The sequence below is a fragment of the Elephantulus edwardii genome, unplaced genomic scaffold (assembly GCF_000299155.1).
Source record: "Elephantulus edwardii isolate Elephantulus edwardi_28Jun2011 unplaced genomic scaffold, EleEdw1.0 scaffold00129, whole genome shotgun sequence".
NCBI classification, from domain to species: domain Eukaryota; kingdom Metazoa; phylum Chordata; class Mammalia; order Macroscelidea; family Macroscelididae; genus Elephantulus; species Elephantulus edwardii.
The window spans coordinates 4,838,078-4,850,980 of NW_006399879.1; the positions used below are offsets into that span (position 1 = coordinate 4,838,078).

A 12,903-nucleotide genomic window follows, 5' to 3' on the forward strand; every position below is an offset into this window, starting at 1 on the left:
GGGGTGACCCAGCACCTGTTATCTGGGAGGGGGTGTGACGGGGTGACCCAGCACCTGCTGTTATCTGGGGGGGTGATGGGGTGACCCAGCACCTGCTGTTATCTGGGGGGGGCATGTGATGGAGTGACCCAGCACTTGTTATCTGGGGGGGTGATGGGGTGACCCAGCACCTGTTATCTGGGGGGGCATGTGATGGGGTGACCCAGCACCTGCTGTTATCTGGGGGGTGACGGGGTGACCCAGCACCTGTTATCTGGGGGGGCATGTGATGGGGTGACTCAACACCTGTTATCTGGGGGGTGACTGGGTGACCCAGCACCTGTTATCTGGGGGGTGACGGGGTGACCCAGCACCTGTTATCTGGGAGGGGGTGTGACGGGGTGACCCAGCACCTGCTGTTAACTGGGGGTTATGTGATGGGATGACTCAACACCTGTTATCTGGGGGGGGTATGACAGGGTGACCTAGAACCTGTTATGTGGGGGGCGTGTGACGGGGGTGACTCAACTGGCACAGATCTCATTTCTTTAACAAAGATCACAGAGTTCTCAACTCGAACATTCTCAACTTCCTGAAGCACATTTTCAGAACATTCATTTTCATAGCAAATGATGGTAAACCATTATCTTCTTGAAGAGACAAGACATGTCCAAATGTGGAAGAAAATTACGCGGCAGGGATGTGCAGTGAGGTGAGGAAGGCGGGCGTGCAGCATGCAGTGCGGTGGGCAGGGGTGCATGGTGGGGCAGAGTGCCCAGCGGGCCAGGTGTGTGCTGTGGCAGGGGGCGCATGGTGGGGCGGGAGTGCAAACGAGGTGGACGGGTGAGGGACGTGCAGGAACTTACACTTCTGCAGGAGCTCTGCACGCAGTGTGGCACTCTTGGGCTTCCTTTTCAGCTGGAAGTGCTTCACGGGGGGCGTGAGGGGTCCGGCCAGGGTGGTCAGGGCGTTCTTGTTCAGGTACTGGCACTCGAGCGGCAGCATGGCCGACGCCTCACACTCGCCCACTGAGCATCAACAACAAACAGAGCTGTCAGGAGCCCACACAGAGGAGACTGTGGGGGCACGAGGTGACGAACGACCTCACCTTCACCACTGGTCATAGCACCACCTCACCCCCTCCTCTGCTCCCCCCACTGGCAGGACTCAGGCATCTAATGGTGGCCCACCTTGTCACGGACACACTCCAACCAGGGGACAGAAGCCCCAAGGACAGACAGCTGACGTGAGGCAGCCTGGGGTTCCAGCACCAAGTGTCAGGCACCCCTGCTCTCCAAGAGCTACTGAGTGGACACAGCTGTGCACAGAGCGTCTATGACAAGTCAGCAAAGACTGCCGTTGTCAAGGATTCCACAAACATCCACGGAAGCAACAGTCCCAAATCAAACGGCATACTCACGGGCCGTGAGAGCCACTTTAAGGACTAAGGTGCACCCGAGCCAAGCCAAATGATTCTTAACTTTTTCATATACATGTGAGAGCTGGACAGAGAATAAGGGAAACCAAACAAGAATTAATGCTTCTGAATTGTGTTGGTAGAGTCATTATGTACCCTAGAGTCAGAACCGACCCTCCAGTGGGCTATCAGAGGCAGTAAATCGCATGAGAGGACAATGTCCAGCTTTTTGTCCCACAGAGCACCTGGGAGACTTGAACCTTTGGGCAGCCAGTGAAGGTCCTTCCTAGTAAACCACCTGTGCTGTGGTGCTGGTGAAGGTACCAAGTAGCAGTGACGGCCAGAGCAACAAACAAGCGTCCGGGAGGAGCTATGGCCAAAATGCCCTCTAGAAGCTAGGATGTGGGACGTGACTCCACACCTTTGGAAGGACCAGTTCTCAGGGTAAAGGAGAAGGTCAGGGAAAGAGAAGGCTCTTGGCGAGAGAGACTGTCGCAGCGACTATATCAATGGTCCTGAGCGTAGTGGACACTGGACGGTGCCAGCCCACACCTGGGTTGGACCTGAAGCTCACCGCATCACAAATCTAAGCATCTTCCCAGCACCTGGCAACTCTGAGTACAGAAACCTCAAAGCCTGTGACAAAACCCTCCCTGCACCAAGAACCCTCCGGGGCACCTGGCCACCAAATCTAATCAGCTACAAACTGACAGGAGAGGACACAGAGTGACCCAGGCAAGGGCACCACCTGTCCAGAGCGGGTGGCGGCCCCTCAGCCTTCTGGCCACGGTGACACGGGGTCAGCACAGCCCTGGGAGGAGGCACGCCTGTGGCACGTGTCGGGGGTGGGGTGTCCTGGGGGAACCTCTCTTCCCTGGTGGAGCATGTGAGCACAGTGGGACTACAGTGTCCGAGACGGTGGCGGTTCACGCTTTGAAACCACGGCATTCCTACTCGTCCTCCCGTTCATGCTCTGAAGCTCTGAGCTGGGTGGTTCCTACACTGTGGACGAAGGAATGTTCCAGAGGCTGGGACCTCTGATGAGCAGAGGCCCGTCTCACGGGGAGAGGCTGCACAGGAACACTGAGAAGTCAGGTAGCAGCTTCCAGGGCATCAAGGGCCGTGCCCAGAGGCCGGTGGCCGTCAGGAGCATGTCCAAGAGGGGCCGGCTGTGTCGGTGATGCCAGGAAGCACAGAGTGCCGGGGAACGCTCCGTGACAGCCGCAGTCCCCCACGCTCATGTCACCTCCCCCCTCTGATGCGCACCCAAGCCGCACGGCCTACCTTTTTCTCGAAGCTCGCCCAGGATGTCTTGCACATTGGGGTTCTGTTCTTCAAGGTCGAGGTTAAGTGAGCCCGTGTCAGGAAAGGACTTCAAAATGTCGGCCACCATGAGGACCCAGGGGTCCGAGTCCAGGGTGGCCAGCTGGATGATCTCCGTCAGGGCACCTTTCATCTGGGGAGGAAGAAGACAACCTTCTCAGCGGGGTGCTGGGCACCTGGAGGCCGTCCTCAGTGAGCAGTTCTCAGGTGGGGCTGGCAGCACTTCTGAGGCCCTCCTGTGACTTGAAATGCAGATGGTCCACAGCTGTGAGTGTTCCTGTTCAGGGCATCTGGCCTCACCCCCACAGGGACCCTCTCTGCTCACTCATCTCCTCCCCGACTCCCTCAGCAATCAATCAGGCCAGCCTCCCACACCTGAGCCCATCACCCCACACGGAAGTGGAGCGTCTGCTTCAGACCTGGAGTCCCCATGCTGGAAACCTGCTAGACCAAGGAGACAGAGAGGGCTGCACACCAGAACCTGCGGAGGACGGTGGGAAGCTGCAGTAGAGAAACAGGGGCACACAGACAGCAGAGCCCAGGGGACGAGAGCTGAGTGCCTTCAGGCTGGGCTTGCTGGCCGAGTGGGGCACCTCAGGCCCCGGGAGAGCTGTGTAGGCTCAGGCTGAGGACTGCAGCCAGAATGAGGGAACTCGAGGCATCTACTGGAGGAGCTTCCTGGCCCTGGCCAGGGTGGCGGGAGAGACACCTGTTCATGGGCACAGCCGAGTAACTATCCTGATGGAAGAAATGGGTGTAGAGCCTCCCGATGCTGCCCCTTCCACGGGGAACCCCACAATCATGAGCACTGTAGTATGTGTCCACTGCAGTGAATTACAGAGCCCAGCAGAAGAACAGATGGTACAAGGGGGAGGCAGGTGTCAGAACCAGGAGGGAAGGTCTGGAGGGAGAGAGGAGGCGTCTGAAGGGGAGAAAACGGGACATGGGGGAACAGGGCCACAAGTGCCTCTCTGAAAGGCCCAGAGGCAGTAAGAATAGCACAGCCCTCACCGTCCAGAGCAGAAAGCAAAGGGCCCAGAGCCCAGCACCATGGGGCCTCAACGGGCCCCACCAGCAGCAAGAGCTTCCTTTATTTATGGCTGACTCAAAGACTCACAGTTATGGTACCAACAATGGGGATTATTAGGGGAGGAAGTTGAAGAGTGGGGGAGGCAAAGACTATCACCCAAAACATGTCCAAGTTCCAAGGCACAATTCCTCAGCAAGTCCAGGCTCTGCTTTCAGTTCAGCAGTCAAATCCAAATCATCCCGCAAGGTTTGCCTCAGAGCAGTTATAAATCAGCTTCTCCCTCAAGCATCTGGCAAGAGCAGCCAAACCTTTAACTATGGCCTGCACCCTGCCACCATTTTTCTATAGCAGTGCCACAGTCTCTCCACCACCACCACGGTCTTGCTGCCACAAGCCTTGCTGCTCAATGTGGAAAACACTTTTTCCTTATCCTAGTCCCACAGCTGATGGTGATTTGCAAGACCAAGTGCCTGCAGTTAAGGTAGCGGGAGACCAGAGGGGAGGGACTAAAGGCTAAAAAAAGCCAACTTTTAGGCTAACACTGCAGGCCTGTGTGAGCACGTGACCACAAGCTTCCAGCTATCAGCCACAGGCTGACCTTAACTCTCTCTGCCCTCTGTCAAGCATATGCTCTGCTTCACATCTGTGTGAAGTGTGTCGGTCCTCAGAGCAAAAACGGGCTACTTCATTCTTACTGATGACATTTAAAGTCCTTGGAGTCTATGATTTCAGGAAACAGGAAACAAATCTCAGTGATTCAAAGAAGGGCCACAGAGCCTGGTCCTGCGTCACTGGGGTGCCTTACCACTGTTGAGCCTCTGTGTCCCCACCACCCTGAGGGTCTTCCTCTACTTTGCCAACCCTCAAATTCACCAAGCACATCCTTCTGCAGGGATTGGCCTCTCTGACAACAGGATCAAAGTACAGAAGACCGAGTGTTGCCATCTTGCTTCTACAGATGTCTTTTCTTCTTTGGAAGTCTATACCACATTAAATTTCAGCTTGTTTGGTTCACAATCAACACTCCTGGCACCAGCAGTCAGGAAATCCAAAGAACTGCATTAGGTAAATTTGCTGTCAGGGATGTCTCCAAAGTGCTAAAGAGCAACGACATTAGTCTAGAGACTAAGGTGTGCCTGACCCAGGCCATGGTCTTCACAATTACTTGCTACGCATCAAAGCTGGAAAATGACTAAGGAAGACAGAAGAAGAACCAATGTCTCTGAGTTATGGTGCTAGAGAAAGTATTGAATATACCATGGACCTCTAAGAGAACAAACAGGTTTATCCTGGAGAGGGTGAAACCAAGCCGCTCCTTTAAGGCAAGGATTTGAAGCTCCATCTGACATACTTTGAATATGCTGCCAGGAGGGCTAAGTCCTTGGAGAACATCACACTTGGAAGGGTGGAGAGACAGCACAGGAGAGGAAGACCCTGAAGGAGACGGACTGACACAATTAACAGGCCTTACCTGCTGCCCCACCTGGACAAAGGCTGGGCAGTGCTCAATCATCTCAGCTGACTTTCACTTGCTCAGTATTAGAATAACTTCAAGGAAAAAAGATAAAGCATCAACAGCAGATCTGACCGTCTGGTCTTCCAGAGTATCAGCAGAGATCGCCAGATAGGAAGCTGATTATCTTTGGTGAGGTGAGAAAAGGATTCCTCTCTTCAAATCTCTACTAACTGGCAGAGGCTGAGGGTGACATGAAGGCATTTTCACACAGAAAGAAACAGGGAATGCAGAGTGACGAACACAGATGCATCCACAAAGACCGAGATTGTCCCAGGGAACCTGTGACCCACAGGCTCTGGTGTCCTGTCCTCTGAAGCCAAGAGCAGTGTGGAGGGAAAGCACACCTGGGCCACCAGTAAGTCGGGGGACCGAGGGCAGGGACCGACTTGATAAATTCTTGCACAGCTGATGGGTAAGACCCCACACGTAGCGGTCACTCCAGCTTGTTTTGGGGAAGCTATAAATCACATGGAAGAAGGCTGCCAAGATCACCCAGAAAGAAGCATTGGTGAGTTCTGGGCATGTCCATCTGGACCACAGATGTCAGCGCCCCTGAGTGGAACCTGGATGTGAGCTGAGCAGTGGAAAAGCAGAACTAGACATAACAGCGGACCTGGGGATGCCGCCCCACCAGCCCAGGGCCATAGCCCGACTCAACCCTGGAGGGTTAACAGTGATGTGAAGGGAGGAAGTGGCGAGGTGCCCTCGGGTCGTGGTCATCTCAGAGTGGCCCTGTGAACAAACCTCTGCGCCCTGCCCTGTCCCATGCCGCCCTCACCAGCTCTGACACACTGGAGCCCACTGCTGCGCTCACTGTGTCTGTCACCTCATGGAGGTCTTCCTCTCTTTTGCAGGATGTTCTTTCTTCTCCAATAACAGCCACTCCTAATAACGTGCCCCAAGTATGTGAGACGAAGCTCGGCCACCCTCGAGGGAGCTCTCTGGTTGTACTTTCTCCAAGAGGGGGATGTAAAGTAATAATAACAAAAATAATAAAAGACTAGGCAGAGAAGTGAGGCTACTCATTTGGTGGCGAGGACAAGAGGACAAGCAGGAGAGACTGGGACCAAGTGCCGGGCAAGAGGCCAGAGCAGATGAAAAACTCCTCGGGGAGACACCAGGACGATGGACTGTGCCCACAGGTCGCAGCTGGGCTGTCCCAGGAATGTGCCACAGGCTGAGGAGTAATGCCATTCCGGGGCAGGTGCCATGCAAGCATGCAAGGGGATGTGCGTCAGCAGCAACGCCAGGCACACCTCCACCGGCTCACGGTTCTGCACCAGCCAGCCGTGGCTCCCGCACGCTCCCTGTTCACGAATTCACTGTGGTGACCACACAGAACTAAGCCAACGCCCACGAGCATGGGGCTACGTGAGGTCAGAAACGACTCGGGCCACGGTTCCTCAGCGGTGCCTGCAGACACCTCTCTCACCCTCGGCCTCTGCTCTGCTCAGTCATATCTCAGCAGGAGGACCTGGAGGTGCTACTGCGATGGGGCCAGGGACGTACTGCCCCTGCACCCTCAGTCTAAAAGGTTGTCAGCGCAGGGATCGGTCCACAGGGTATAATCCATCCCTGGCCTGTCTTTCATTGTGGCCTGAGGTCCTGTCTGCTCCTAGAACGGCTCGACTTAGTATTTTTCTACAAGGAGGCCTTCCGCCTGTCAGACACCTCGGAAGGAGCTTCTGTCCAGCCTGCCCCGTCTCACGGAGGCCCCAGTTCCCAGTGCCTGTGCCCTTACAGAAGCAGCGCTCCAGAAGATTCCAGGGCACCTCGGGGTGGGTCTGAGTCCCCAGCCTTCCTGGTAGCCCCTTTCGCCATCAAGACCTCAACCGAAGTCCTTGCTTTCTCATGCAGCTGTGGTAGTTGCTGTGACTGCCGACCAGTCAGAACCGACTCAGGTGACCCTCTACCGGGTTTTCTGAGGCTGGAAATTGCACAGGAGGCCATAAATTGCACAGGAGCCCATCCTGCAGAGGAGTAGCTCGTGGATTTGAACCACATGCTTTTGGGACTGCAGTCCAACTCCTTACCACTAGGCCATCAGAACTCCCTTTTCTACTATTGTTTTGTGCCTCCAAGTCACCTGGGACTTGTAACAATCTTCAGTACCCAGCTCTGAAGCCTGCCCTGCCCTGAGCCAGTCTCACTGACTCCGACACACCAACCCCCATTGCCCCAGGTACTGTATCAATCCATCTCATCCAGGTACTTCCCCTCCTGCACTGAACCTCCACCCTTCGGAGCACGAGATCCTTCTCCAGGGAGCTCCTGGAAACGTGCAAAGTATGTCAGTTGGAGCTTTAAAACCCTTGCCTCCAAGGAGGAGCTGGTTTCACCCTCTCCAGGACAGACCTGTTTGTTCTCCTGGTGGTCCACGGTGGAGACTCTTCTCCAGCACCACAGCTCACAGGCATCAATTCCTCTTCTGGCATCCTTAGTCACTGTCCAGCTCTCCGATGGAGACCTTTCAGTCTGTACTCAGCGCTCTAATCTGGACAATCGCTTCCCATCTTGGGCTTCTGGGAGAGCAGCTCTCTAGGCTCACAGCAGCAATTCTTGGATTTGTAAGGCTGCTACCGCAGAGACACCACAAATCGATGGCTTTAACAAACTTGTTTTCTCACAGCTTGAGCCTACAAGTCCAAACTCAAAGAGCTGCATCTAGAGGAAGTCTTTCTTGCTGTATCTCCCGGTTCTAGACATTTCCCAGCACAAAGCTGGGGCCAAAGGTGGAAAGTGCTCCCGTGCTCCTTTCCCAGGAATTCTGAGGTCTCCCCTTCCTGAATTACTTTCTCTCCCTTTATCTCTTGTGAGAGAAAAGGTGTACAAGTCATGCATGCCCCAAGGGTTGCTGTTGTGTGCCACCGAGTCAGAACCGACTTCCAGCTGACCCTCCAGCGGGTTTTCTGGGGCAGTAAACCACCCAGGAGCCCGTCCTCTTCCAGAGGAGCCGCTGGTGGATTCAAACCATGTGCCGTTGGCCACCAGACCCCCGTCACTCCTCGAGGAACCTCCCTTTAAATCTTATCTGTGATGGGATTAGGGATGTTATACCCTTCATTCTCTTACAGCCACACGGCTTACCAGATCCTGGGGGAAAGAACTTGTACATTTCCTCATTACATGGCTGCCTGGAGGGAAACCTCAGTCCATGACGGGCACCTTCCAACAACAACTGACTTAGGAGATCACTAGCACAGACACACTGCAGAACCAGGGATCACAGTGGTCCCGGAAGCAACAGGAAAAGCTGTCTTCTAAAAAAGTTGGGCTACAGTAAAACAAGCCCTGTGAAAATCCCAAGACTGCATTCCCAGGTTCCCGAAGCGGAAATCCAGGGAGACAGACCTCGTCTTATCAGCAAGCCCAGGAGTGTCCTCTCACCTAGGAACAGGGACCGCCGTGGAACCGAGCCCAGGGAACAAAGGTGTCCATCTGTCCACAGAGCACTACTGTAGGGGTTCACGCACAGTTCAGTCAAGCCACACAGGGAAACACGTCCGTATGTACCTACAGCACAGGTACACAGTGCTTCCCCAAACAACTAAACACTCCTGCAGAGAATGAACCACCACCAAGCGAAACAAACTGCAACAGACAATCCCCACACAGAGAACCGGCAGTGAAGAAACACACAAAACAAGGTTTAACCAGCCCAGCGGTCAGGCGGCCAAGAGCTCTGTCAGTACAGCCACCAGACAGGGACTGTGGTCAGGAGAATGGACAAGCACATCTTACCCTGAAAACCACTCTGACTCAATCTTCATCCACAGTTGGAGTCAATCACCACTCTCAGTGACTCCGTGTGTGACAGCAGGGTTTCCTGGCTGGAACCTCTGGAGAACCAGACCCTGCCAGCCCTCTCTCCTTGGTGCCACTGGGTAGTTCAAACCACCAACCTTCAGACTAGTAGGCGAGTGCAAACCACTGGTACCACGGGGGAACCTGCATAATCCTTGTGGTGGTTGCTGGGTGCCAGGACGTGGACCTCAACTCAGAGACCTTACAAAGAGCAGATATGAAGTCTGATCACCATCACTGGTAATGTTGTTAGGTGTCGAAGAGTCGGCCACAACTCAGGGACCTGTGAACAGCAGATCTGAACCCTGTCCTGTCCTGTGTTATCCTCACCGCCTTGACACACCTGAGCCCACAGCTGCAGTGTCAGCCCACCTGGTTGAGGGTCTTTCTCTCCTTTGCGGACCCTCCACTTTTCCAAGCATCACGTCGCTCTCCAAGGAATAACCAACCCCTCCTAGCAGCATGCCCAAAGTAAGAGGGACGGAGCTTCTGCATCTTTGCCTCCAAGGAACATTCTGGCTGCACTTTCTCGAAGACTTATCTGTTTTTTCTGGCAGTTCATGGATATTCAACACTTGTCCAACACCACAACTCAAAGGCATCAAGTCTTCTCTCATCCTTACTCACTGTCCAGCTCTCAGATGTATGGCAAGTGATCGAAAAAATAACGTTATCAATCACTGTTAGTCTTTTAACTGCTCTCACTACTCTTCAGACCCCTGGACTGGTCCCTGACAGCGGAGGCCCTTGGACTGGTCCCTCACAGCAGGGGCCCCTGGAGAGGTCCTTGACAGTGGGGATCCTTGGACTGGTCCCTCACAGCAGGGGCCCCTGGAGAGGTCCCTGACAGCGGGTGCCCTTGGACTGGTCCCTGACAGCGGAGGCCCCTGGAGAGGTCCCTGAGAGCAGAGGCCCTTGGACTGGTCCCTGACAGCAGAAGCCCTTGGACTGGTCCCTGACAGTGGAGGCCCTTGGAGAGGTCCCTGACAGCGGACTTGCCAAATGCAACACGTCTTTATCTGACTGTTCAGACAAAAGGTGTTGATTACGGGTAAAGTAAGACATAATAGTTGACAATGTCAGTCCTTTCTCCATCTACCATGATGCTGCCCACTGGCCCCGTGGTAAGGATTTCTGTTTTCTTGATGTTGAGAAGCAGTCCATATTAAGGTCGTACTCCTTGATTTTCTGCAAAAAAGCATTTCAAGTCTTTATTTTCAGAACAGCTGTATCATCTGCATAATGTAGGCTGTTGATGAATCTTCCTTGAATTTTAATGCCACGTTCTTCCTTATACATTCCAGCTTCTCAAGTGATTTGTTCGGCATACAGAAGGACTGTTGTCGATGTGTGTTGTTGAGTCGCTTGTAAGTCACAGTGACCCTATGTACAAGAGCCTGGAACCCTGCTCTGTCCTGTGCCGACCTCACTTCCTCTGACACACCTACCCTCATTATCCCAGACACTGAGTCAGTCCACCTCATTGCGAGTCTACCTCTCCTGCGCTGTCTCTCCAGCCTTTCAAACAGGACGTCCCTCTAGAAGGACTGCTCCCTCCTTGCAAGATGCCCAAAGTACGTCAGACGAAGCCCCAGAATCCTTGCCTCCAAGGAGCAGCTTGGTCTCACCCTCTCCAGGACAAACCTGTTTGTTCTCCTAGCAGTCCATGATATATTTAATACTCCTCTCCAGCACCACAACTCAAAGGCATCAATTCTCTATCATCCCTAGTCACTGTCCACCTTTCTGACACATAGTAAGGAACTGCAAAGACTATAGCCTGGATCAGGTGCACCTTAGTCTCCAGAATGACATCGTTGCTCTTCAGTACTCTGGAAAGGTCTCTGACAACAGACTTTCACAATACAATTTGTCTTTTCATTTCCTGGCTGCTGGTACCAAGAGTATTGATTGTGGAGCCAAACAAACTAAAGCTGTTAACAATCTCAATCTCTTCCCATCTATCATGATGCTGCCAGTTGGGCTCAGGGTGAGAATCTTTGTTTTCTTGATGTTGAGCTTCAATCCGTATTTAAGGCTGCAGTTCCTGCTGCAGCAAGCACTTTAGGTCCTCGTCAGTTTCAGCAAGCAGGGTTGTGTCATCTGCATAACGCAGGTTGTTGATGAGTCTTCCTCCAATCCTGATGCCACATTCTTCCTCATAGAGGCCCAGGCTCCTCAGATGATCTGTTCTGCATACAGGTTGAAAAGGTATGGAGACAGGACACATCCATAACATACATCTTTCCCAATTTTGAACCATGCAGTGTTTCCTTGCTCTGTTCTGATGACTGCCTCCTGGTTCGAGTACAGGTTTCACATAAGCAACATCAAGTATTCTGGGATTCTGATTCTTCTCAGAATTAGCCACTGTTTGTTGTGATCCACACAGTCAAATGTCTCTGTATAGTCAATGAAACACAGATAGACATTCCTCTGGTAATTTCTGCTTTCAGCCAAGATCCATCTAACATTAGCTACAATATCCCTAGTATCATGGCCTCTTCTAAACCCAGCCTGCACATCTGGCAGTTCTTTGCTGATGTGCTATTCCAGTATTTTTAGATCATTTTCAGCAGAATTTTGCTTGTATGTAATATTAATGATATTATTTCCATAGTCTGTGAATAGGTACAGGGAAAGGATACCTCTCTGATGCACACCTTCCCTGGCTTTAAACCACGCAGTGTTCCTTTGCTCTGTCTGGTCAACAGCTTCCAGGTCTAGGTTCAGGTTTCACGTGAGCACAATGAAGCATTCTGGGATTCCCATTCTCCTCAACGGAAGCCGTAGTCTGTTATGACCCATACAGTTAAAATGCCTTTGTGTTGCTAGTAAAACACATATAGACATCTTCCTGGTATTCTGTGCTTTCAGCCAGAATCCATCAGACACCTAGAATTAATATTCCTGGTGCCATGGTTTCTTCTAAATCCAGATTAGCCCCCAATTCTATCCTAAGCTATATACTCTAAAAAATGCATGCTTACATGACTCAGATCTTGAATTTTCACCTGCCTCATATGTATGTGACAGCTGGACAGTAGATAAGGAGGTCTCTAGAATGACTGTCTCTGAACTGTGAATACTAACGCACCGTGAACTGTCAGAAGAACAAACTAACCCGTCTTGGAAGTAGTGCACCCAGGACGCTGCCCACCACCGAGGGTGATGAGACCGCACCTCATGTACTGTGGCCGTGTTATTTAGGAGAAGAACATCCTCCCTGGTACAGCAGCCGGAGAAGACAGGCAGGTCCTCTGAGCCTGAGCATGTAGGTGAGAAGGCAGCCAGCAGAGCGTGGTGCAGGCCTGGGCAACGTTTCATTCTGTCACCCGTGGGTCACCCTCAGTGGAAACCAACTCAACAAAAGAGGCCCCTGAAGACACACCCCAGTGTTCCCTACAACATCAGGCAAACAGCAAAACACGGGCCACAACCTGGAATGCTTTCGTGACGACACAGATAACGTCACACACAGGGCGGTGAGAAGTCAGCCATGGTCATGAGTGGCGTGGACAACTGTCAATCACCTCATGTGACACTATGACGTTACGTTAAAAAACGGGCTTTACGCAGGGAGCTCTGGTGGCCTAGTGGCAAGAAGCTGTACTGCAATCCGAGAGGTACTTAGTTCAAATCCACCAGATGCTCTGCTGGAGAAGGCAGGGCAATCTCCTCTTGTACCAGTCAGTACACACACACAAAATAATAAAATAAAATAAATAAATATTTAGCCGACATCCAAGCAGATATATGCACACCCATGTTTATTGCAGCTTTGTTCACAATAGCAAGGAGTTGGAAACAATCTAAGTGCCCATCAACAAACGA

General features: G+C 52.6%; 1 protein-coding gene across 1 annotated transcript in view; it reads right to left on the reverse strand.

Moving 5' to 3' along the window:
* Window positions 1–12,903, reverse strand: part of NELFA (negative elongation factor complex member A) — a 21,903-nt gene that overhangs the window by 4,772 nt on the left and 4,228 nt on the right. Inside the window, exons 3-4 of the mRNA XM_006893604.1 lie at window positions 2,681–2,852; window positions 846–1,007 (exon numbers count right to left, since the gene is read on the reverse strand). Coding sequence (XP_006893666.1) covers window positions 846–1,007; window positions 2,681–2,852 — 334 coding nt within the window. The remainder of the gene's footprint in view (window positions 1–845; window positions 1,008–2,680; window positions 2,853–12,903) is intronic.